Source organism: Miniopterus schreibersii (assembly GCF_964146895.1).
Source record: "Miniopterus schreibersii genome assembly, chromosome: 16".
NCBI classification, from domain to species: domain Eukaryota; kingdom Metazoa; phylum Chordata; class Mammalia; order Chiroptera; family Miniopteridae; genus Miniopterus; species Miniopterus schreibersii.
In genome coordinates, this window is record NC_138116.1 from 29,004,017 (window position 1) to 29,026,448 (window position 22,432).

Here is a 22,432-nt window from a genome sequence, read left to right on the forward strand (position 1 = left end):
GATGTGTCATCTGTTTATTTCAGTTCCTCTTTTTTTGTTTTCAGTACAACTTGTATACTGAATTTGCAGAGTTTTGAGACATTTCCTATTTATATTTCCACTTGGATCTTTGAGGAAATTAGATACGCTTTTTTAAAATCTTCCCAGAAACTTTAGCTTGCCAAAGCCATATTGAAATGTTAACCAATATCGAAGACACTGTGATTTAAATATATACAACTCGAAAGTCTTTCCAAACCTTAGAGTCTAATCTAGTGGTTTTCAAACTTTTTTGTTTTAAGCAAGGAAACCCTGTTTTCATGTGAAATCAAACTCCAATATATTTAATAAAAGGGGACTGCTCTGAATGAGGCAGACTGCTGAGGGGACTTGAACCCCTCCCACATGTAGATGAGACATTCAAAGTGCTATACCTTCATTGAAAGGGCTGTCGGGAGAAATAAAACCTACCTGCCACAAGCAAATTTGTTAAAGCCTTAGTTTTAAACCACAAGTTTGCCCTTACACGTCATTAGAATTCAGATTTATGCTACCATCAAGGCCTGGGGAAAAACCGAGATATTAAAGTGGCCTTCAGCTGATAGTGCCCTGGGGTGCCTGGCAAAAGCAAACACAAATTCTCTCTTGGGCGATGCATACTTAACTGGGCCCTCAGAGGGTTCCATAGGTAAAGCCCACCCAAATATGAGCTCACAATCCAAAATTACAAAACAAGAAAATAAGCTACTGTACATAAGCAATGATTACAAACCAGGTACTTTACATATTGGAAGTATTGGATGCAGAATACAAAATGATCATGCTTTAAAAATTTTAGAGAAATAAAGGTATCAAAAAGCTAAGCAAGGAATAAAAGTCACTGAGATGATCAGGCAAATTTGAAAAATAATCAACTTACACAAACAGAAAAAGTCATTGAAAGTAAAAGTAGAATGGATGCGTTCAACAGCAGATTGAACACAGCCAAAGAAAACAAACTAAAATTTGTGAAAAATGACCCGTTGTACATTACCTAATATACAGCAGAAATACACAAATGCACAGAAAATAGAAGATATTAAGAGACGTGGGGGAGAGAGTGAAAAAGATCAAATCTAAAATAAAAGCGAGCAATATTAAGTAATATCTGAAAATGTCCTAGATTTGATCAATAAGAGTCATTGGATTTAGGAAGCACAACAGATCATAAGCAAGATAACATGTTATAGTGAAACTGCAGAATGACAGAGGAGGTCTTAAAAGTACCAAAAATGATTGCCTAAAAAGATGAACATTGAAATGACTTAACAGCATCAATTGAAGCTAGAATAACAGCAGAATGATCTGGTCAAAGTTTTGAGAGGCAATAACTGAATCTAGAATCCTGAACTATCATTTCATGCAGAGACACAAGATTATTTTCAGAGAACTAGTTTACTATCAACAGGTCCCCACCACGGGCAGTTCTAAAGGATGTGCTTCTAGAAGAGGAATTAGAAGGAGGTCTCCAGCGCAGGACTGGCGGGCAGCGAATCTGATGAGCGTGTGAGGAAAGCGAGGCAGGCGCAGGACACAAAGTGATCAGGGATCCTTTAAACGGGTACACATGCCCCGGGAGTGAGTGAAGACTCCGGGAGGGGCACGGGCACATATGTTTTTAAGAGTGGACCGCAGTGTTTTCCGCCATCCCTGCTCTTCATGGTGTCCTTTTCCACCTCCCCCTTCACAATCATCATTCCCCCACTTGACAAAAGGAAGACATACTTCTTACACGTCTTCAGTGTTACTGTTGTGCAGTGTCCCTGTGTGTAAAAACTTGGGTTGCCACGTAAAGGGACAATTTCACCTCTTTCATCTCAGCAGTGTCACATAATACATCAGTCCTGAGAGAACCCCTTGAAAGTAAAGCAAAGAGCATTAGGAAGAAATATTGAGACTGGCAGTATTTTCTTTCATTCAGGCAACAAATTCATGGCACAGCTCTGACTGTATTAAGATTCAAAAGTGAGATTTTTAAAATGGAAAACATGAAAATGAAGCCAGACTTTTTCCACCAGAAGGTAAATCAGTTTTGACTGGTTTACCAATGAGGACTTTCCACTTAGTTTATATGGTAGTCATTTTTCCATAATTAGAATTAGCTGCATTCTGCAGCTACAAAGTTCTGACAAAAACATATTGAAAGCAAATGATTTAAAAATTATCAAAAAAACACTGTTGGTGAGAATGAGAAATTGGAACCTTTGTGCATTGCTAATGGAATGTAAAATGGTGCAGCTGCTGTGGAAATGTGTGGCAGTTCCTCAAAAAAATTAGAATTACACTTTGATCCATTTCTGGGTATATACACAAAAGAATCGAAAGCAGGGACTCAAACAGATATTTGCACACTAATGTTCATAGCATTATTCACAGTAGCCAAAGGTGGAACACAACCCAAATGTCCATTGAGGGATGAATGGATAAACAAAATGTGGTATATACACACAATGGATTATTATTCCAGCTTTAAAAGGAAGGAAATGCTGATAAACGGATGAAACTTAAAATAAGGCAGACACAAAAGACAAATCTTATATGATTCTACTTATGTGTGGTACCTAAAATAGTCAAATTCATAGATAGAAAGTATAGTGGTCACCAGGGGTAGGGATGGGGTGGGATTGTTTAAAAGTACAGAATTTCAGTTTGAGATGATGAAAAAGTTCTGGAGATGGGTGGTGGTGATGGGTGTACAACAGTGTGAATGTACTTAATGCCCCTGAGCTGTACACTTAAAATGGTAAGTTTTATGCTATGTATATTTTACCACAATTTATATATATATAAAGCTATACTGTCCCAGAAATGGAAAGATGTATCAATAGATAATTCATTTTCAGTCTCTCTTTTCTAAGTAGTAAAAACATTTTAAGGACATAAAATCAATTGATTGTGAATGTAAAGGTTTATTTCTGGACACTCAATCCTATTCCACTGATCTATGTTCATCTTTATGCCACTTACTACACTGTCTTGATTACCGTAGCTCTGCAGTAAGTTTTGAAATCAGGAAGTGTAAAACTGCCAACTTTGTTCTTTTTCAAGATTATTTTGGCTCTTCTTAGTGCCTTGCATTTCCATATGGATTTTAGAGTCTTTCTGCAAAAAGGCCGGCTGAGATTTTGATAGGGATTGCATTGACTCTGTAGACAAATTTGGGGAATATTGCCATTTTTAACAATATTAAATCTTCTGATCCATGAACATGAGATGTCTCCATTTATTTATCATTTCTTTTCAATGTTTTGTAGTTTTCAGGTGCAAGTCTTGTACATTCTTTCTTAAATTTATTCCTAAGTAATTATTTTTCATGGAATTGTTTTCATTTTCAGATGGTCCATTGCTAATATATAAAAATACAGTTGATTTTTGTATTTTGATATTTATTCCACAACCTGGCTGAACTCTTTGATTAGTTCTAATAGTTTTTTAATGTATTCCCCTTAGGATTTTATAATAAAGTTTAACATCCTCTGGAAAACATTGTAATCTAAAAATTATATATAAAGCTTATCTGTTTTTTTCCTGAGGGTAAAAAGGAATAATGAAAAGTTTCCAATTCTGTTAAAAAACAAACAAACACATTAATGATGTCATTTATTAAGAGAACCTTTTTTTGTTTATTAAGGGCAGTTAGGCTTGGCCAAAAACTCTTTATTGTAAAAGTCATCAAACCTGTTGAAAAGTAGAAAGAAATAGTATAATGAAAACCCCTCTACCCTTCCCCTAGATTCACCAGTTTTAAACATTTGCCTAATTGCTTTATTAGTCTATATACAAATATGTATATATGTTATATGTATAGAAATATGTGTACTTTATTTTTGCTGAAACATTATGAAACGTCACCCCTAATGTATATCTTACATAACTACAATTCTATTATCATACCTAAGAAACTTAACAATTGCTATATTACCTAATATACAGGACATATTCGGATTTCTCCAATTATCAAAATGAAATTAACAATTACATTCATAGCTGGGGGGGTGGGGGGGTTCAGTTTAGGATATAGCCAGGGTTGTGTCTTGCATTTGGTTAGCATGTCTTATTAGCATCCTTTCATGTAGGAAAATCTGCCTTTTCTTTCATGGTATTTTGCATTTATGAAGGTGCAAGGCCAACTGTCATGTAGAATGTCCTACAGAGATTTGGACTTTTCTGATTGTTTTCTCATGGTTAGATTCCGGTTGGAAAGGCTGTTGCAGAGGTGATGTGTACAATCCATCAGTTCTGGGGGCATAAATGTGTGTCCCATTTTTTGGTCATTTGATCATGCTGTGATTGCCAGATCTTTCCATTGGAAAGGTGCCTTTTCCCTTTGTATCAAGTAATCTGTGGAGAGAGATTTTGAGACTACATCTTACTCCTCAACAAACTTCCATCCAGTGCCACCCATTGATGATCTTTGCCCCAATTTATTACGTTAGTGGTTGGAAAATAGTGATTTCCTAATTCTGTCATTCCTTTTCCACTTGGCATTTTCTTTTCCACCCCAAACAGATTCATCCATATTGAAAGATTCATCAAAATTTATTTGAGTATGTGAACATACCTTCCATGAAGGTTCTGCAGCTGCCCTAAAGGAATCTGAGGGAAAGACTGCTCATGGACCACTGAAATCTCCTTCTTCCCCGACACAAGGCCAGACTATATTCCCAGACCCCTGGTGGTAAGATGTGGGTACATGTCTAACTTGTCTTCAATGGAATGTGATTAGAAGGGGTGTGTGCCACTTACTGACATAAGTCTTAGGATGTTGGATGCACTCCCTCTGTGCTTTCTTTTCACTTACTAATTAAACTCATGGCCACGTGGCCTTGACCATGAAGATGACAATGCCTTAGAGCAGGGGTCAGTAAACTACAACCACCACAGGTCACATCAGACCCTATGCCTGTTTTTGTAAATAAAGTTTTATTGGAACATGGCCAAATTTACTCATGTACATATTGTCTATAGCTGCTTTCACATAACAAATGGCAGCATCGAGTAGTTGGGTCAAAGATTCGCCCACAAAATCTAAAATATTTATTGTCTGGCACCTTAGAGTAAAAGTTTGCTAACCCCTGCTCAGTATACAGTAGGCACTCCTTAAGTGAGTGAGAGCTGGTAACTCTTCCATTAAACAGGCCCCTTCACTTCCACCACCAACTGTATTTGAGGCACATCTACCTTGAAAAATGCTGTGACTTTAATACCTCCAGTTCTTTCCTTTTTTAGCCACTAAACTGGAATCACATGATCCTACTATACAAATTCCAGTATCTCACTTCCAGACTGCCCTCCCCACCAGTCCACCTTGCACATTGAATATTTCTAAAATATTCCTAAATTGTCTTGCTCAAGATCTCCCATTGTCTCTTTACTGCCCTGATATAAAATCTACTGGCTCTTAGCTTTCCAGACCCGGTAATGGGGACCCCCTCTCCCCACTCCTGCCTGACAACCAGGGCTGGGACTAGGGTGAGATGAGTGAGACTTAGGTAGGCACCAAGATAACTCAGTAATCAGAATAAATAATACTTTAATGCAATATTTTTAAAAATAAAAATGCGGAAAGATATATGAAAAACAAAATATCCACATTTTAAACTAAGTCTTCCAGAACTGTCCCTCCACCCAAGTTCACAGGTTTTTTTACATGAAAAGGAGGTAATCACTCAAGACAGCTGGTCAGCTGCCCTCTGCTGAAACCCACAGATCTCAAGAGAGAACATTCTGAATCTTCCCCCACACAGCTGGGACTGACAGAATCTTAGCTTTTGCTAATGAATATATAATAATGTTTTGGCTTTGAAGTGTGAAGCCATCTGCTGATCCTAGAGTCTCAGTGGCTTTCCAGGTCTTATCATTTTCCATTAGCAGCAGAACCTCTTGCAATGTGATACATTCCATCTCACCGCTGGTTGGCTGTTCCCTTCACAGTTGCACTGCGTGGCAGTCTTCGAGTGGCAGAGGAGTCTGACTTTCATATTTAGTTCACTCAGCAACAACAACCGCCTCAGCTTTGTGTTAGTCAAATAAAGATGCCAAAGATACAGTCTTTGCTGTCGAGGACCCTGCAGTCTAACAGGAAAGGTACTCAGATCAGTGTTGCTCAGAGTGAAGAGGTTCAGAGATGGCAGCAATGCCACCAAATCAGGGCAATCGGGAGAGGTGGCCTTCAGCTGGGCCTTAAAGTATTTTAAGGGATTGGGGGGATGGGGGGAGGTGAGAAGGGTGGGTGCATTTTAAAGAGAGAGAAAAGTGAAACAAAAGCAAAGACGAGAGGAAAAAGCTTTGTACAGTTGCTGCCAAAGAAGAAAGTGTTTGGACTAGCACGCGTCTGTTGTTGGGCTTATGGTATTTGTCTCATCACAATACAAATAATTTTCAAAAGGTTCTAAGCGCTGCCTTTTCTCCCTCATTCTTTCACTCCACGCTTGCTTTGGATGAGGAATCTGCTGATTAGCCATGTCCTCCACCCCAGGGCCATTTGCCTTCTATCACTTACCTGAACTCGTGAAATTAAGAATTTCAGTTTCCCCACTAGAGAAATTTCAAACAGAAGACAGCAGCTGGGCATATTTTTTTGGATGAAGGGGCCTTCCAGTGAAAGTGCTTGGCCTTGAAAATCTTTATCTACAGATAACAAACTTGGCTGGGTGAGATGTTGTTTGAGGAACAGTCTCCTTAACAGCTGTATACACTTACCACAGTCTCTGGGCAAATCGCACACCCCTCCTGCAGCAAGCAGTCCAGCTTTAAAAGTGCTGCCCTGTCCTGAAAGCTGTTTTTGGAAGGGGGAGCCTGCCCCTGAGACGCCCTGGGAATGCTGGAGCTTGGTGTGCTGACAGTGTTCTGCCACCCATGACGTTCACTCCTGCTCACCGCCCCAGAAGCACCCTCCACCTCTCTCACCTGCTGTGCTCTCCTTCCACCCTGCTGACTGTCCTCCCTAGTAAGCCACCCCTCCTCCTCCCCAGAGCCCACACCCTCAGCTTTGATCTGCTGTAAATGACACCTGGCTCCCCCTGCTCCCCAAGGTCTCAGCTTCCCCCAGCTCTCTCCAGGATAGGCTGTTCATTCTCTCACATTCCACAAGCTCAGGGTCCAGAGGTGGGGTCACCAGCCTCCCTGCTCCCCAAGACCACATTCACCCGTTTCCCCTCCACTCTGAGATTTGAGCCATACCTCAGCCCATGGCCATCTTCCTCCTGGGGATTCCCCTTTTATAACCAAGACTTTGGCAATGGGCTCAGTCTTCTCCCCACCCAACTGCCACCACCATCCTAGGTGGCCTTTGCAATCAATCTAGCCCATTCTCTGGGTGCTCTCTGTCCCTTGACCTCATCTCCAAAGACCTTCCCCTCCACCCTATTTCAGTCACACATTCTCATGGGCAGAAACTTTCCTGACACCAGGAACTCAGACATTGCACCCCCTTATCATCATCTCCCACCCTTCTGGCTCATTCATCCAGTTACTCTCATCACACTAGCACTGCTTCCTCAGCCTCAAATCCATTCATTCTGCCACTTCCTCTCTACCAGCCCTTTTGGCCTCATGGTGCTCATATCCTATCCAGATTGAACTGCACCCTCCATCGCATCAATCACTAGTTCAGCTTCTCAAAATCACCATTGTCTTCCTGAACCCCAACCTGGATGAGTCCAACAGCCGCCTTCTTTCTTTTTTTAAAAATAGATTTCAGAGAGAGGAAGGAAAGGGGAGAGAAAGAAACATCAATGATGAGAATCATTGATTGACTGCCTCCCACACACCCCCAGTAGGGATCAAACCTGCAACGCAGACTGTGATCTCCTGGTTCTAGGTGATCTCCATGCTCAAGGACTGAGCCATGCCAGCTGAGCCGGGGGTTTTTTTGTTCTGTTTTGTTTTTTTAGCAGATCTCACAGTGGAGTAAAGCACACAGCTTAGAAGATTGGGGCCTTCAGAACAATGGCCACGCACATCAGCTGGGCCCTCTACACTGCCAGCAATATCTCTGTCCTAGTCCCCCATGGGGCCTAACCCGGGGAGCACAGAGCTCCTGTGACCTAACCCTAACCCTTCTATTCTCTCCAGTTCCTCGGGGGCCTGGAGCCACATTTCCTGCCCTCTTCCTCCTGTATGGACAACCTGTTCCCCGTCCCAAAAACTTCCAACAGCATCTAAATAAGCAAAAGTGCTCAAAAGTCTTCCTCATTTGAAAATAAGCCTCCTTTCGTGAGCACATGTCCTTCCAGCTATTGCCCTCTCTCTCCCCTTCATAGCCAGGTATCTACACTCCGTGTCTCCGTTTCCTACTTCCTTACTCCTGGCCCTGCTGTCATCCAGCTCCTGCCTCCACCCCCCGCAGCTGCGGTCACAGGGCCTCCAGGGGGTACCACGCCGCGCTGCTCTGACAGCGGGCCCTACCTCTGCCCCCGTCTCTGTACTATCACTCTCCTGCTGTTCTCTTACAGGCCTTCTGATCGCAGAACTTCAACTCCCACCAAACGTTAATGCTCGTAAATCTGCATCTCCAGGCAGGTTCGTCCAGTTGCCGACTGGACTTCACCCAGGTGTTGCAGGGGCTACTTAATGTCACCATGGCCAGAAACAAATTACTTTCCCTTCAACTCCCTTCTCCTTTGTGTCCCTCTTCTCCGCGAAAGGCAGCCCCGTCCATTCTGTCCCAGAGCAGACCTGGGTCCGGCATATAAAGATGAGTATTTGCTGAATGAATAAATGAATCCTCCATCCTCCCTCATTCTCCACAGCCAATCACCAAGACCTGCCAGTTTCACCTCCTACTATAACCCTCTGCTTTTTCAGTCGAGGCTGGCTGCCTCCCACGCATCCTTTGGAAGGCTTGCGGGACCCCTCAACTCCGGCGGGGCAGGGATCTTGCCGGGTGTTCCCAAGTCCGGGACTGCCGCGCCAGGCGCGGATCACGACGCGCCGTCGGGACGGCCCCGGTCTGTGGCACTCCCCCTGCCTTAGGGCTGCATCTCCATCGGGGCCCTGCGGGCGCTCTTTACGCGCTAAACCGAGAGGGAGGGAGCGGACTTAGGAGGGAGGAGGCCCGGGTGGGCAGCCGCCGCAAGCCCCGCCCCCGGCACGCCCCTCCGTCACTCGGTCCGCCAGGTGGCGGGGAGCCCCGCCCCTGCCTGTCTTCTGGACACGCTATACTCGGACGGGCCAATGGACGCGCGTTTTTCCATGGCAGCCAATGGAAGCGGCTGGCGTAGCCTTCAAGGGGGGCGGGGCGAGCGGCCTGGCACAGGGTCTCGGGACGGCGCGCGGGCTGGTGCTCTCTTCCCACGTCGGCGGTCCCGGCGAGCGTGTCGTCTACTCCCACCCGGCCCTACCAACGGATGATGGGGACTCTGGGCGCCCGGCGCGGCCTGGAGTGGCTGCTGGGGTTCTACTTCCTCTCCCACATCCCCATCACCCTGCTCTTGGACCTGCAGGCGGTGCTGCCGCGCGAACTCTACCCCATCGAGGTGAGGGCCCCGGTCGGTCGTGGCCGTGGGCCGCCGAGTTTGGGCCCCCTCCGCGCGCTGCGGTCGTGCCCAGCGTCCCCTTGACTGCTCTCCTCGGCCCTCGCGCCCACCGCGCCCACGCAGCGTCCCAGTTCTGCCTCCGCTATCCTCCCGCCTTCCTGCCGGTGCTCCGGCCTTGCCTTACCCTGCAACTCGGCATCTTCCTCGGGGTTTTCTTTGTCTATCCCAGACTCTTCCCACAGATTGCTGGGGGCAAACACTCTTCCTTGTAAAAACAGTTCTTCCACGGGTATGTTTAAGTCTCTTACAACCTCAGGTCAGTTGTCAGTAACAGAGAAGTAGCCTGGATGAACCAGTCTAAATCACGCGTTGGATTTGTTTTAAAGTTGTGTTTTTGGAAGAGCTTTAAAATACCGTCTAATCTCAGAGAAATAATCCAAGTAGAATTAGACCTGTCTAAAGAGCATTCACAGATCGTCATTCAACAGATCAGGATCCAACAATTTAAAACGCTCAGAAGTAAATTAACAACACCTTTTCTTAATTGAGTTCCAGTAAGAATGATACCTGAGTGGAAACAGGCGAAAAACTTCATTTTCCTGGTGGGTGGAGAGCATTCTTTACCCCAAGCTTTAATACTTTTTATTTCTTCAGGATTTTATTTTCCTAGTCTTTTCACGACTGGACCCTGTGTAACTTTATTCTATGGAATTCTTGCCCTCAGTTCTGTTTCTCCAGTCTGTCTGCAGAACTGTGGCAAGACTGACTTGTGAACCTATAGGTTTGACTTTGCCTCTGTTTCTTCTTAAATGCTTTTTCTGTGCAGAGCAAGGTTTCTTAACCTGAAGTCCATGAACTCCTGATGGTGTATGCAAAATGTGCCCTTGTGTTTTCTGGGAGAGTACACCTTCCATCAACTTTTCCAGGGGGTCTAACCCTCCCCAAAAGGTTAAGAGCTGCTGCTCAACAATGTACCCCTACTCCACAGTCTTTTTTTTTTTTTTTTTTTTTACTTCTGGATCCAAGCATAACTGGGAAGTCCTCTAACCTGTCTTTTCTTGGGAAAAGTTCAGGTAGTGTGTAATAAGAGCATTAGACTACAGACTAGGGACTGAGTTATTCAAAGAACTGCTTGAGTGTCTTGGGCAAGTCAGGGCTCTGTAGCCTCAGTTGTCAAGTAAGAGAGAGCTGGGTTAAATTACACGCTCAAACATACACAGGGTGTATTAGTGTCCTGTTGCTGCTATAACAAATTACCAAAAACATATTGGCTTAAAACAACACAAATTTATTCTCTTGTAGTATGGAGATCAGAGTTCAAAATGAATCTTGCAGGGCTGGTTCCTTTTGAAGGTCCTAGGAGAGAATCTGTTCCTTGCCTCTTCCAGTTTCTGGTTGCTGCCAGTGTTCCTTGTCTTGTGGCCACATCACTTCAATCTCTGCTTCTGTGATCCCTTTGCCACCTTTTTTTCTATACCATATCCCTCTGCCCTGCTTTTTTAAGGACATATGTGATTACATTTAGGGCCCCACCAGATAATCCAGGATAATCTTCTCATCTCAGGATCCTTAATTTAATCATATCTGCAAACTCTCTTTTGCCAAGTAAGGTTACATTCACAAGTTCCAGGGATTAGGATATGGACATCCTTGGAGGCCATTGTTCAGCATACTTCACAGACCTAGATAGTACATACTCTTTCCAAACAGGTCGTGGAAGCTCTGCATTAGCTATTAGTTGCCTTGAAGAAAGGAGAGCCATGTGTGTGGTTTTCAAAGTTTGTATGCTAACAGAACTCAAGACAGTCTGCCTATTTACAGTCTGTGATGTTATGAGTCCTTTTTTTATATACACTTTGTTGGTTTTGCCAAGGTAAGTTTATTTTTTTAATCCTCACCCGATATTTTTTTCATTGCTTTTCAGAGACAGTGGAAGGGGGAGGGAGAGAAACATCGATGTGAGAGAGAGACATGGATTGGTTGCCTCCTGCACGCTGCCCAACCTGGGGATCGAGCCTGCAACCCAGGTACTTGCCCTTGGCCAGAATCAAACCCAGGACCCTTTAGTCTGAGGACTGATGCTCTAACCACTGAGCCAAACCAGCCAGGGCTGAGTCCTTTTAATATTGGACAAATATGTTACTTCAGGTTATTCCAGACTTAACTGTTGGTTTCTTTATCCTTTCTGAATGTGCCCTTCCCGCAAGTCTTTGCTCAACAATCACAAAATACAATTAAAATGTATCCAGCATAATGACCTCACTTAAATTTACATATTTGATTTGGTAAAGTTTTCTCAGCTTTATTTAATGTTGACTTATTGTAAAAGGTCAAGGGCCAATGTAGGCAGGATGTGGCCAAAAACTGTGTGTGTGTGTGTCTGTCTGTCTGAGTGTCTGATGCTGTCTTAAAGGCATTAGAAACAGGGGCATCCTGGCTTGGAAGGCCTGTGTCTCTAGCCATTCTTGTTGCTCTGGGGTGGGGAATGAGAGTTTTGTTGCTTCTCTTTGGGGAAAAGAGTAATAATTAAAGCCTTGCGTTATCCTCAGATTCTCTTCGAAAATATGCCAAAATTTAACATCTGTTGTTCTTCCTCCTTAAGTAGAGGAATTTTTCCCTAGAACTAAAGCCCACATAATGTTTGGGCTAAAATTTGCAAATTAAACCTTTCTTTGTTTGAACCAGCCCAACACTTAGAAAAACTATTATTAAACAATAAGAATTTAGTTTGGGTTAGAAGAGCAATTTTCAACCGGTGAGCTGCAAGAATTTTTAAAACATGCGATACCTGACTATTTAGTCAGGGGCACTGACCTCTTTTCCCTTAGATTGTCAAATTTAAAAAATGGCAACAGCCAGCACAATAGCTGTCCTGTGTGAATGAATCAAAATGGTATTTGTTGTTAGATTGGCAAAAAAATTTTTTTTGGTGTGCCGCAGAATTTTAGTAATTAGTTTGTGTGCCATGAGATGAAAATCACTGGATTAGAAATGGAGAGGGTGACAAGCATTTTGAAGTATCATTTGCAGCTGGGTAGCATTGCTTCTGTTAAAATAAGGAAAAACAGGTGAGCAGCTAGGTCTGAAATCAGTCTGCTCTCCCGTTAGAGAAATGCAAAATTGTTCAGCAACTGCTGGTTTAGAATCCCATGTGCACAGGCCAGGTGAACATTTTTAATGGATAGCAATGGTAAGCTGAGTGAAATGTGACTCAGATATATAAATGGAAACAGTTTTATTACCTTTTGGTGGGGTCTTATTACCTAATAAAAATAGTTACTAATGACCAGTTTTGGGCTGAGATGTTAATGGGATTAAACTCTTACCTCTCCAAATATGTATGGATTACATAATCAATTAAGTAATCTTTTTGTGCTAGCCATTGTTGTAAAGACTGTGTGTATTAACTCATTTTATCTTACCAACAGTGAGGTAGGTACTGTAATTGGGCAACAAACTTAATGAGATTAAGTGATTTGTCCAGAGCCGGCGCTCAGATCCAGGCGCTCTGCCACCAAGTCCCATGCTCTTCACTCTGCCAGGGGCCTGTGCCTTGCCTTCCACCAGCCCTTCTTCTGGCATCAGATGGCTGTTAGGTGACTGTGGGCAGGTGGTTGTGTTGCAGTTGATTATGAGTGCTGGCTGATTGTTTTTAAATTTTGCTAATCTCATCCTACAGCCCTTAGAAATTACAGTACTGTACAAATCTGCCTGGATTTATGAATAGGTGGATCTGAGAGATTGTATACAAATTGAATAGAAAATGAAGTCCAAAGGAACCAGAATGCCTTTTAAGTTCTACAGTAAATCTTTTAAAGCTTTTTTTCTAAGTAAACCTGGAAAGCAAAAAAAAAAAAACCCAAACAACTTTGAAAACATAGTCCAAGTTGCTGTTTTACAGGTGAGGAAATAGAGCTCAGGAGAGGTGCAATGACCTAACCTTTTTGTGAATATTTACTACCACATTACTTTCCCAAAAAGTACTCAGGAGGAAGCTAAGGGTATTACCACACAAACTTAAATTTCAAGTCAAGTACAAATTAAGAGATCACTTGGTCAATAAATTGGTTATCTGGACAGAGCCTATTTTTTAAAATATTGATTTCAGAGAGAGGAAGGGAGAGGGAGAGAAACATCGATTGGCTGCCTCCTGCATGCCCTCTACTGGGGATTGAGCCCGAAACCTGGGCTTGTGCCCTGACGGAATCCAACCGGCAACCTGGTGCTTGGGAGGACACTCAACCAGCTGAGCCACACAGGCCAGTTAATATGCTAACAGAATGTTTGTCTCTGGATATTTGCTTAAAGCTCACTCACAGCAGTGAGGCTTCTACTTAACAATAGTGAGCCTTTATCTTTTGTTAAAAATTAACAGGAAAAATATCTTTGAATTTTCCATTGTAAGCTAAATTCTTACCTTGGAAGTAGACTTTATCATGATAAAGGACATATTTGGCTTTGAAGGCAGGTGTTTTGAGACCACGCCATTTCCAGGAGGTTAAATGCAACAGACCTTCACATGGAGAGCCCTAGGCTTTGTTTGGGCTCTTTAAAAAGCACAGAATGGGCCCAGCTGGTGTGTCTCAGCGGTTGAGCATCGATCTGTGATCCAGGAGATCTCAGTTCAATTCCCCGTCAGGGCACATACCCAGGTTGCGGGCTCGATCCCCAATAGGGGGCGTGCAGGAGGCAGCCTATCAATGATTCTCATCACTGATTGTTTCTCTCTCTCTCTCTCCTTCCTCTCTCTGAAATCAGTAAAGACATATTTAAAAAAACAGCAACAAAGAATGGGCAGCCTCGCCTGGCCGGGCTTGGCTCAGCGGTTGAGCGTCGACCTGGGATCCAGGCGATCGGGGTTCAATTCCCGGTCAGGGCATATGCCCGGGTTGCGGGCTGGGCGGCCGATCACTGACTCTCTCATCATTGATGTTTCTATCTCTGTCCTTTCCTCTCTCTGAAATCAATAAAGATATATTTTTTTAAAAAAAAAGAATGGGCAGCCTCAAACCCTCTTACTTCCTTTCCTCGCCTGTAGCCATGTCAGCATGGGTCTGTATCTTTTGACTTGACAGCATAATTATGAGGGTGGCGCCCCAGCTAAGAACTAAGACTGCTAACTCAAGCCTTGACATAGCCTAGAAGCTATATAGTTTGTGGTTTGGAGTAGAGTTTGTTCTTCTACAAATATCCTACTGGTTTCCTAAAAGAAAAAACCGAGAACTAGGGAGTTAAGAATGGCAATTTATTTAAATTGTCTAAAATTACATCTTCACAAAGGTTCAATTTACCTAACTGCCCCCTATGCCCCCCTCCCACCAAGTCAAATTAAATTCATTTCTGTATTTAAGGAAGTCTGGCCCTCAGACCTTGGTGTGCAGTTGCTACTGTGGAAAGGCAAAATGTCAGGATGGTTTTTGTCATCACTATATAGAACTATATTGTTGGCAGATATGTCACATTTGTGTTCATTCAGCACACTAAGTGCCAGAAATTAATTTTGACAATGGGCAGCACACCTAGATAAGTGTTACCATGGAGTCACACCAAGGGTGGCACCAAGTCGCTGCAAGAGCTGAGGAAAGCTTCTAGGAGAAGCTAACATTTGAGTTAGAGCTAGTGAGTTTTTATTAAATGACCATCTAGGCTGCACCACAAAGCCAGCTAGGTGTGCCATCTGCTGCCAAGGGGGCTGAGTAATAAAAGACTCCTAGTGGGTTGGAGCTGCTGAGCCTACCCTGCCAGTGGTTGCATTCATTCTGATCTTTTTTTCCAGTTGAGAGACCTGCTGAAGTGGTACGCTAAAGAGTTCAAAGACCCTCTGCTACAGGACCCCCCAGTGTGGTTTAAGTCCTTCCTGTTTTGCGAGCTTGTGTTTCAGCTGCCTTTCTTTCCCATTGCAACATATGCTTTCTTCAAAGGTTAGTAAATGGTGGGGAAATCCCTTTTGCTCTGAAATCAGGTCCCAGAAATCTTTTGGGAGAGTTTCTTCAAGGGAGAGAGGAGTGGTCCCTCTAGTTTGTCTGGTGGGAATGACCAGGAGAGCTCCTGTAAATGGACATTAACGTGGCTTAGGCTGATGTCTGTCACCAGTTGGGCTACATGACCACCTCAGCCAAAGGAAATGTCTCATACACATGAAACGTGAGGCTACTTAAAGATTGAACTTGTTGCTTTCTATTTCTTTTTCATCATTGGGTTTCATTTCTCTGCTTTACATAGTATCATACTGGCTTATAAGCAGTAGCATCAAGCTAATTCCTAAAGGGCTTAACTTCTTACTTAAAAATTATTCTTACAGTGTCCCCATATAACTGATGCTTTTATTAAGAAGGTGGCCATACCAACATACATGGTAACTAAGCTTGTATAGCTTATTTCCCACCGGAGCTCCCACATCCATCTTTTGCAGAATCTACTGATCTTTTCACCTATATTTACTGTAATTACTTAACAAACAGATGCTGCTGCAGCACCTCCCTCCCCCACACACACATTTAGACCAAACAGGTTTAACTTTTACTGCCCTAGTTTTTTTCTGAATTCAGTTCCAACCCCCACCCTCGGTTCTTTGGTTGCCAGTGTGCTAGGGACCTGCCCTGTCACGTACATTTGCGCAGGTAGGCAGCATTATAACACATCCAGTTTTCCACTTGGAAAAGGAGGTAGAATGATTCAGCTGAAAGGAGCAGGCAGCATGGAGAATGTCATGGGCATCCCTGGAGTCTTGAACAGACCTAATGCTTCTCTCTCTTCCCGACAACTTTAGGAGGCTGCAAGTGGATCCGCACCCCCGCAATCATCTACTCGGTTCACACCATGACAACTCTAATTCCAATTCTCTTCACGTTTCTATTTGAGGATTTCTCTAAAGCCAGTGGTTTCAAAGGACAAGGACCTAAGACTTTACGTGAACGCTTAACCCTCACATCTGTCTATGCCCCCTACTTGCTCATCCCTCTTATGCTTCTGCTTTTGATGTTGCGGAGTCCCTACTACTATAGATATGAGGAGAAAAGAAAGAAAAAATGAGAGAGAACTGCTGGCCCAGTGAAGAGATGCCCACAGGGCAGTTTCCTGTTGGACCCAGTACAAGGAAAACTGCTCAGAACCCATGTCTTCAGTAGCATTTGAAACACACAGCAGCAGGAGCCACATCAAAATTTCCCCTTCCAAGGGCACTGGCACAGACCAATCACCTGAGGATGGACCAAGTTCAACATGTGCCCAAGTTCCATTGCAGAATTACTAAAAACAAGGCCGGACCAGAAACTAGATCAGCTTCTAAGAAACATCCTGCTTGGCATTTTCGTGAGTCATTTCATCCACAATATACATGTGACTAACCCGTTGACTCAGGATTCTCTACAGCAAATCACTGTTCAGCAAAATGAATAGTGGGATCTTTCAGGCCATTTTTAAGTTTGAAATTATGCCTCTTTAATATTCATTAAAAGTAGTGTTTTTAGGAGGTTTAAACTTAGCTTTACTTAAGGTTCAGCCCTGGCATGACTTCCAATCAGAAATGGGTTGAACTAGGAGGTGTTTTGTGTCTGTCTCAAGCAGCTCATCCAAGGAGGAATTCTTTAAAGTCTCCTTGTTCATCTTTCCAAAGCTCAGTCCTGTATTTTTACAGACCACCTGACAGAAGTCTCTCTACTCTGAGGTCTGGTTCTCGAGCCTGATCTGAAAGTGTGCTTCCTACTGGGTAACATCATTCCTTCCAGTCTTATTCTCAAAGGGGGGGCACAGCTGGGCATAGCACGTCCAGCGTCTCCACGTCAGTACCTGGTGTTCCACTAGCCGCCTCGAAATTCATACTCGAGGCTAACTCCAAAAAAACCCAGAAGAAACTGGTCCTGATTAGTTCTCTCTTTGCCTGTTCTGCTCACAAGTCATGTTGCTCTAATTGTTGGGAGTATCCTCTGACTCATGTGTCCGGTATAAATAAAGGTAGCTGCTGATGACTGCTCTGTTTGTTTTGTGGACTAGGGGCTGGAGAGTCCAAGGTTCTCTTACAAGTGGTTAAGTGTACACTTTAAGGGCACCGGGAAGAGATGTGGATAAGCCATTTGAAAACAATAATTTATTGCTTTTTCTTCCAAAGCTTCGTGAATTTACAAAAAAAAAAAAATCAAAGTTGACAGACTGCTTTTTTCAGACCAAGAATGCAAGAGGTGAGAACCTGGGCCACCGCGGTCACTGGGTGTTCACCAGATATGCACCGGCATCTGAAATAAGCCCCCCAGATTTGTTTTATTGCCTTCAGAGATGGTGCATCTCTCACACACCATCTCACATGATATACGTGGGTCATTAGTCAAAGTCACTGGAATGGCACAGAGGGTTTTTTGCCCTCCTGCTAAATAATGAAATTTTCAGTTCATTTCTGAAAAATAAATTGGTCAATAAATTCATTTTGTTCTGCTTCTACTTTACACAAAGCTTCATATTCAACCCGATACCTGAAAAACAAAATTGTTAGAAGCCCTAAAAATGGGTGAAACCATGGACTTAATTCTAGCGAAGAATATAGGTGATTTAAATGACTCCAAGAAATGGTGTCAGACTGAAGCAGTTAGGGCAAGAAGAGAAAAGGGTTAGATGTGCAGAGCCCCGTGCAGGGCTCCCCATGAGGGTCTGCAGCCCTGAGGGTTTTCTCCCTTCAGAGAGCCAGCCAGCCAACTGCGCACTCGCTCCTGAGCATGCTCTCAAACTACCACAGGCGGCTTGATACTAACAAATTTTCTTTTTCCTTCCCATCAAGTGGAATTTTATTTTTTAAATCTTCAAATTAGGATGACAAGTGAGACACTATTCCTGGGAGAACGATGAAAAGGACAAGAGGTGACATTAAGGAAAAACAGAATTGCAGATGAATAACAACCTTGCTTTGCATAATGTCTTACCTTTCCAGCTGCATTTTCTTTTCTGCTATTAGTGCTTGGAGTTGCTGCTGTTGGGCTTCTCTCTGCTTTGCTATAGATTTGAGCAAATTCCGAGCACCAATGGCCTAGAAAAACAGTATTGCCAAAGAATGTCATGGCTTCATTAAAACATTCTTCAGCATTAAGTCCTCAGTTGGGAGCTGTCTAACTGCCCGACAGGGAAAAGAAGGCTGAACCCCAGAGCCTCACAACTCCAGTTAGACCTGGCCTGGACTCGAGGCACATCCAGGAGCGTCCCAGTCTGGCGCACACGTGTTCAGTGGCCCGTTTGGTGTGCACATTTAATGTCCTTTGCCAAGTCATCTATACTCTGCACACCTTCCTTTCTTCATTTATAAAATGAGGATAAAACCATCTATTTCAGTGATTATGTGAAGAGTAAAGGAAATTATGACTAAGTGTACTGGCATATAAGAGTTCAATAGTAGGTTAACTGGACCAGGAATTGTTTTGTGTGTTGTTTTTTAAGTTTCTTCATTGTTGAAAATATTACAGATGTCCCCTTTTTACCTCCATTGATCCCCTCCACCCCGCATCCATCCCACCCTGTTTGGTTTTTTTAACTGGGGTATAATTGACATGTAATGTTTCAGGTGTACAACATAATGAGTTGATACTGGCATAGGGGAAAAAATCTTGTTTAAATTATAAGAATCTCTCCCCCCCCCACCTCCCCCCCCCCCACACACAAGTCAAGAGGGCAGGATGACAGGATAGTGAACAAGGGGGCCAAAATTTAGATAGAACACATGTTGATCTTACCTTCATCTTCTCATTTTCTGCTTCTTTTGCAAGTTGGTCAACAAGCTCAATTAAACCACCAACTATTTTCTGAAATTGGCCAATTTCTTTGAGGGAAAGAAGAAAATGTTTTTTATTTTTTGTGTCATCACTCCCTCAGTGTTCCCTTTCAACAGAGGGTAGGACTAACTGCCTTTCTAATGTATCAAAACAATTGGTGTCTATTGGCCTAAAGTCTGCCACCCTTGGTCTGAACCTAGAGATGGGTGGCCAGGTGCCCAGAGCTAGACTGGGCAATACCTGAACCTTGAGCCAGCGAGTTGCTATTACCTCAGGCTGTGAAGTGTCCTGGTGGGCCCATTCTATGGATGGACTCCATCCTGCTTTCCCAGGAGTGACAAAGGGCCACATTCATGAAAGGACTGCACAGGACAAGAACGCTTCCTCTTGCAGCCACAGATACACTAGATTTCAGTTAATGGTGGGGTGGTGGCTGTCCACTGTGACCACAGCTAATAAAGAGCTCAAAGCATTTAAGTGCCTAATCTCCCATTCCCTTTTATCAATATCCTTGGGTATGGTGGAAACCCACACTACTGAGGAGTAAACTAAGGCCCAGAGAGGTGGGACAACATTCACACAGAAGCAGAAGGCTGGCAAGAGAACACATGCTACCTTTCACCAGGCAAGCTCCACAGCCTAGAGTCCCCAGAAGGCTCAAATCCCTGCTCTACCTAGGCCTGCTCTATATTCACTGCTCCTGGGCTTGCGTGGCTGCTGGGACAGGAGGTGTCTTGGATATCTCTAGTTAAAAAATGACTTCATGGGGTCTGCTTCTAGAGACTCCAGTTAATCAACTTTCACTCCCAATACAGACAAGGCTACCACTGAGAATACTATTTCTCCCTAGAAATTAAATCATCAGTACATAAAAAAATCAAAGATGGCATATCTCAAATAACACCCTCCTCTCTACATTTCAGTGTGTTTTGACTGGTGCTCCCTGTGGGACTACATGAGAGCATAAGAGAGCAGGTAGAAAAGGTGGGTGGCACATAAAGGCCAGGCTCAACCTCCAGGTAGCCAGTAGCTCCGTTCTGGCAGGACCAGAGCAAAAGCTGGGAGGTGGGGGTGAGGTAGTTGGAACAGCTCAAAGCTGACCGGCAACATGTCTCCCCCCAATGACACTCACTGTCCACAAAGTCCTTGCACTCTTCCTTGAGCTCAATGGTCTGCTGGGTAACCTCTGGGTCCAAAACCCGCAGCTTGTTCAGCTCATCAAAGTGCAGCCCTGCTTCACCCAGGATGTCCTTGGCCATAGCTGTAAAGAAACCAACCCCAATCCATGATCACTTCCCAGCCAGCCAAGGAAATGCCTGCCTCCAGCCCAGCCCCACTCTTGCCCCCAGATACCAATGCCCAAAACCCAGATGTTCCAAAGGCTCCCCCTTCCCTCTGTCTCCACCTCTCTAAGCCTCACCTGTTTCCCTTCCAGCTTCTCTACAGATCTGCTCTGAAGGAGTGATAGTGGCAGCCAGGAGGAGGTGTGTCATAGGAGCAAGGGTCAGGAAAAATAAAGTCCAGTTGCTTGTCACAGGCATCGTTCATTCAACACATTTTTCTTGAGTGCCTACTACATGCCAACATCGCTAGATGCTGGGGGTACAAAGATGAGTGCAACATGGTACCCACCCTGGAGAAGCACAGTTTAGCTGGAAGAAGACAGACATGTAAACTGAGAAATTATACTGTTAAGTGCTTTTACAGAAATATCACTAAAGAGCTAGAGAAGAACAAAGCAGTTAACTTGGGGTGAGGAAGTTGACATTTGAACTAAGTTGTCAGACATAAGCATATTTATTTATCCCCAATTATATACTCAAAAGGACATTAAAAAGCTTTTCAAATAAAGTATTGTAACAACACAAAAAGCAAGTAAAAAAGAAAATATGGGTGAATTTAAAATTAGGGTTAAAAATATAAGAAGCTAGGAGTAAGAATCTTACCCAAAATGTACGCCACAGTATACTGTACACTTGCCTGAACTAGGACCCAAAGTTGGGTCAGTCTCTTTCTAGCAGAAAACACAAAGTAAGGCAGTCAGGGAAGGCATTCCAAGCAGAGAGAACAGCATGAATAAGAGCCAAAAGTCGCTGGAAGGGCCTATCCTGCCTAGAAGATGAAAGGACAGACGATGGAGCTAGAAAGGTCGGTCGGATGGAGCCAGATCAGAAAGACCCTGTGTGCCAAGCTAAAGAGTTTGGGGGTTTTCTGAAGGTAAGAGAACCAGCACAGATACCTTCTCCCTTCCCAGGCCACTTTGCATTCCTAGTCCAAAGGATGCCTCAATTCTAGGAAGGAAACACTGAAAACTTAACCTCATTCTGGCTTAAAAATAACAACACAAAAAGGAGAGACCACATGCCTTGTCTAGAAAGGAAGACAATGCTACTTAGGACTAGCCATTAGCTGCTATACCAATTCCAAAACTGTAGGTGTTCCAAAGGCTACCACCACCTGGCCCTGCACCAGCCCTTCCCTCTGCTCCCACCTTCCCTAACCCATTCTCTTCCAGCTTCCTTAGAGAAGTTCTGTTCTGAATTCTGGGACTGACTGCCCAGAGCATGTGTACCATAGGAAGATCAATGGTTAAAAAAGAATTAAGTCCCACTGATTTTCAAGAGGACCAGAAATCCAGATTTATATATGGAATCTGATTTTTAAAGGAAAGTATCTAATTCAACAATTTAAAGTGAGGAAAAAAACACATCCAACACTGTGTGGGCCAACTAATGCATGTCTATAGGTTGTCTGCGTATAACTGGCCCAGAGCCTTTGGCGTCCCTGGAATCCACTGAAGTAAGTAGGCTAGATTCTCCCTTTAGAAGCATTTTAATCATACAGAACTTCCTTATGATCAGGCTTTTCAAAAATATTTGTCTTCCAACTCGTTAACATTCACACATATGGTCTGAGCATTTAATACCTGCTGGGCGATTAATCAGACCAACTGCTCTAGAAAGCTTCAGGTAACCTGAGGGAGCAAACATCTGCTTCAACTTCCACTCCGTTCCCCGAGAGCATTCAGAAACATCTACTGAGTCCCTGCTCTGGAGACAGAGTAGTGAAGACAATGCTTTACTGCTTTGGTTCCTAGCCTCTGGACAGAGTAAACAGATAATCACAAATTGTGGTAATAGTATGAGGAAAAGCACATGGTGCTACGTGAAGCTGCAGCAGGAGTAC

At 43.6% G+C, this 22,432-nt stretch overlaps 2 protein-coding genes across 2 annotated transcripts; one reads left to right on the forward strand and one right to left on the reverse strand.

Annotated features, from left to right (window-relative positions):
* Nucleotides 1-9,275: 9,275 nt before the first annotated feature.
* Nucleotides 9,276-17,464, forward strand: TMEM97 (transmembrane protein 97). Its single transcript, XM_081160975.1, has 3 exons — nt 9,276-9,497; nt 15,274-15,418; nt 16,267-17,464. Exons 1-3 carry the CDS (start codon nt 9,369-9,371, stop codon nt 16,527-16,529), a joined length of 537 nt encoding a protein of 178 aa, XP_081017101.1. The 5' UTR covers nt 9,276-9,368; the 3' UTR covers nt 16,530-17,464.
* On the reverse strand, nt 17,233-20,871 carry IFT20 (intraflagellar transport 20). The gene is given in 7 exon segments (XM_081160974.1): nt 17,233-17,962; nt 18,407-18,510; nt 19,208-19,293; nt 20,379-20,507; nt 20,667-20,706; nt 20,708-20,760; nt 20,763-20,871. Coding segments are annotated over 7 exon segments (519 nt in total). The 5' UTR covers nt 20,788-20,871; the 3' UTR covers nt 17,233-17,880.
* Nucleotides 20,872-22,432: the final 1,561 nt, after the last annotated feature.

Bases quoted from the DNA above. Each gene is read 5' to 3' on its own strand.
- TMEM97 (XM_081160975.1), top strand. From the start codon at position 9,369: ATGATGGGGACTCTGGGCGCCCGGCGCGGCCTGGAGTGGCTGCTGGGG. The intron at 9,498-15,273 runs GTGAGGGCCCCG...CTTTTTTTCCAG, and splicing joins GCGAACTCTACCCCATCGAG to TTGAGAGACCTGCTGAAGTG. The intron at 15,419-16,266 runs GTTAGTAAATGG...CGACAACTTTAG, and splicing joins AACATATGCTTTCTTCAAAG to GAGGCTGCAAGTGGATCCGC.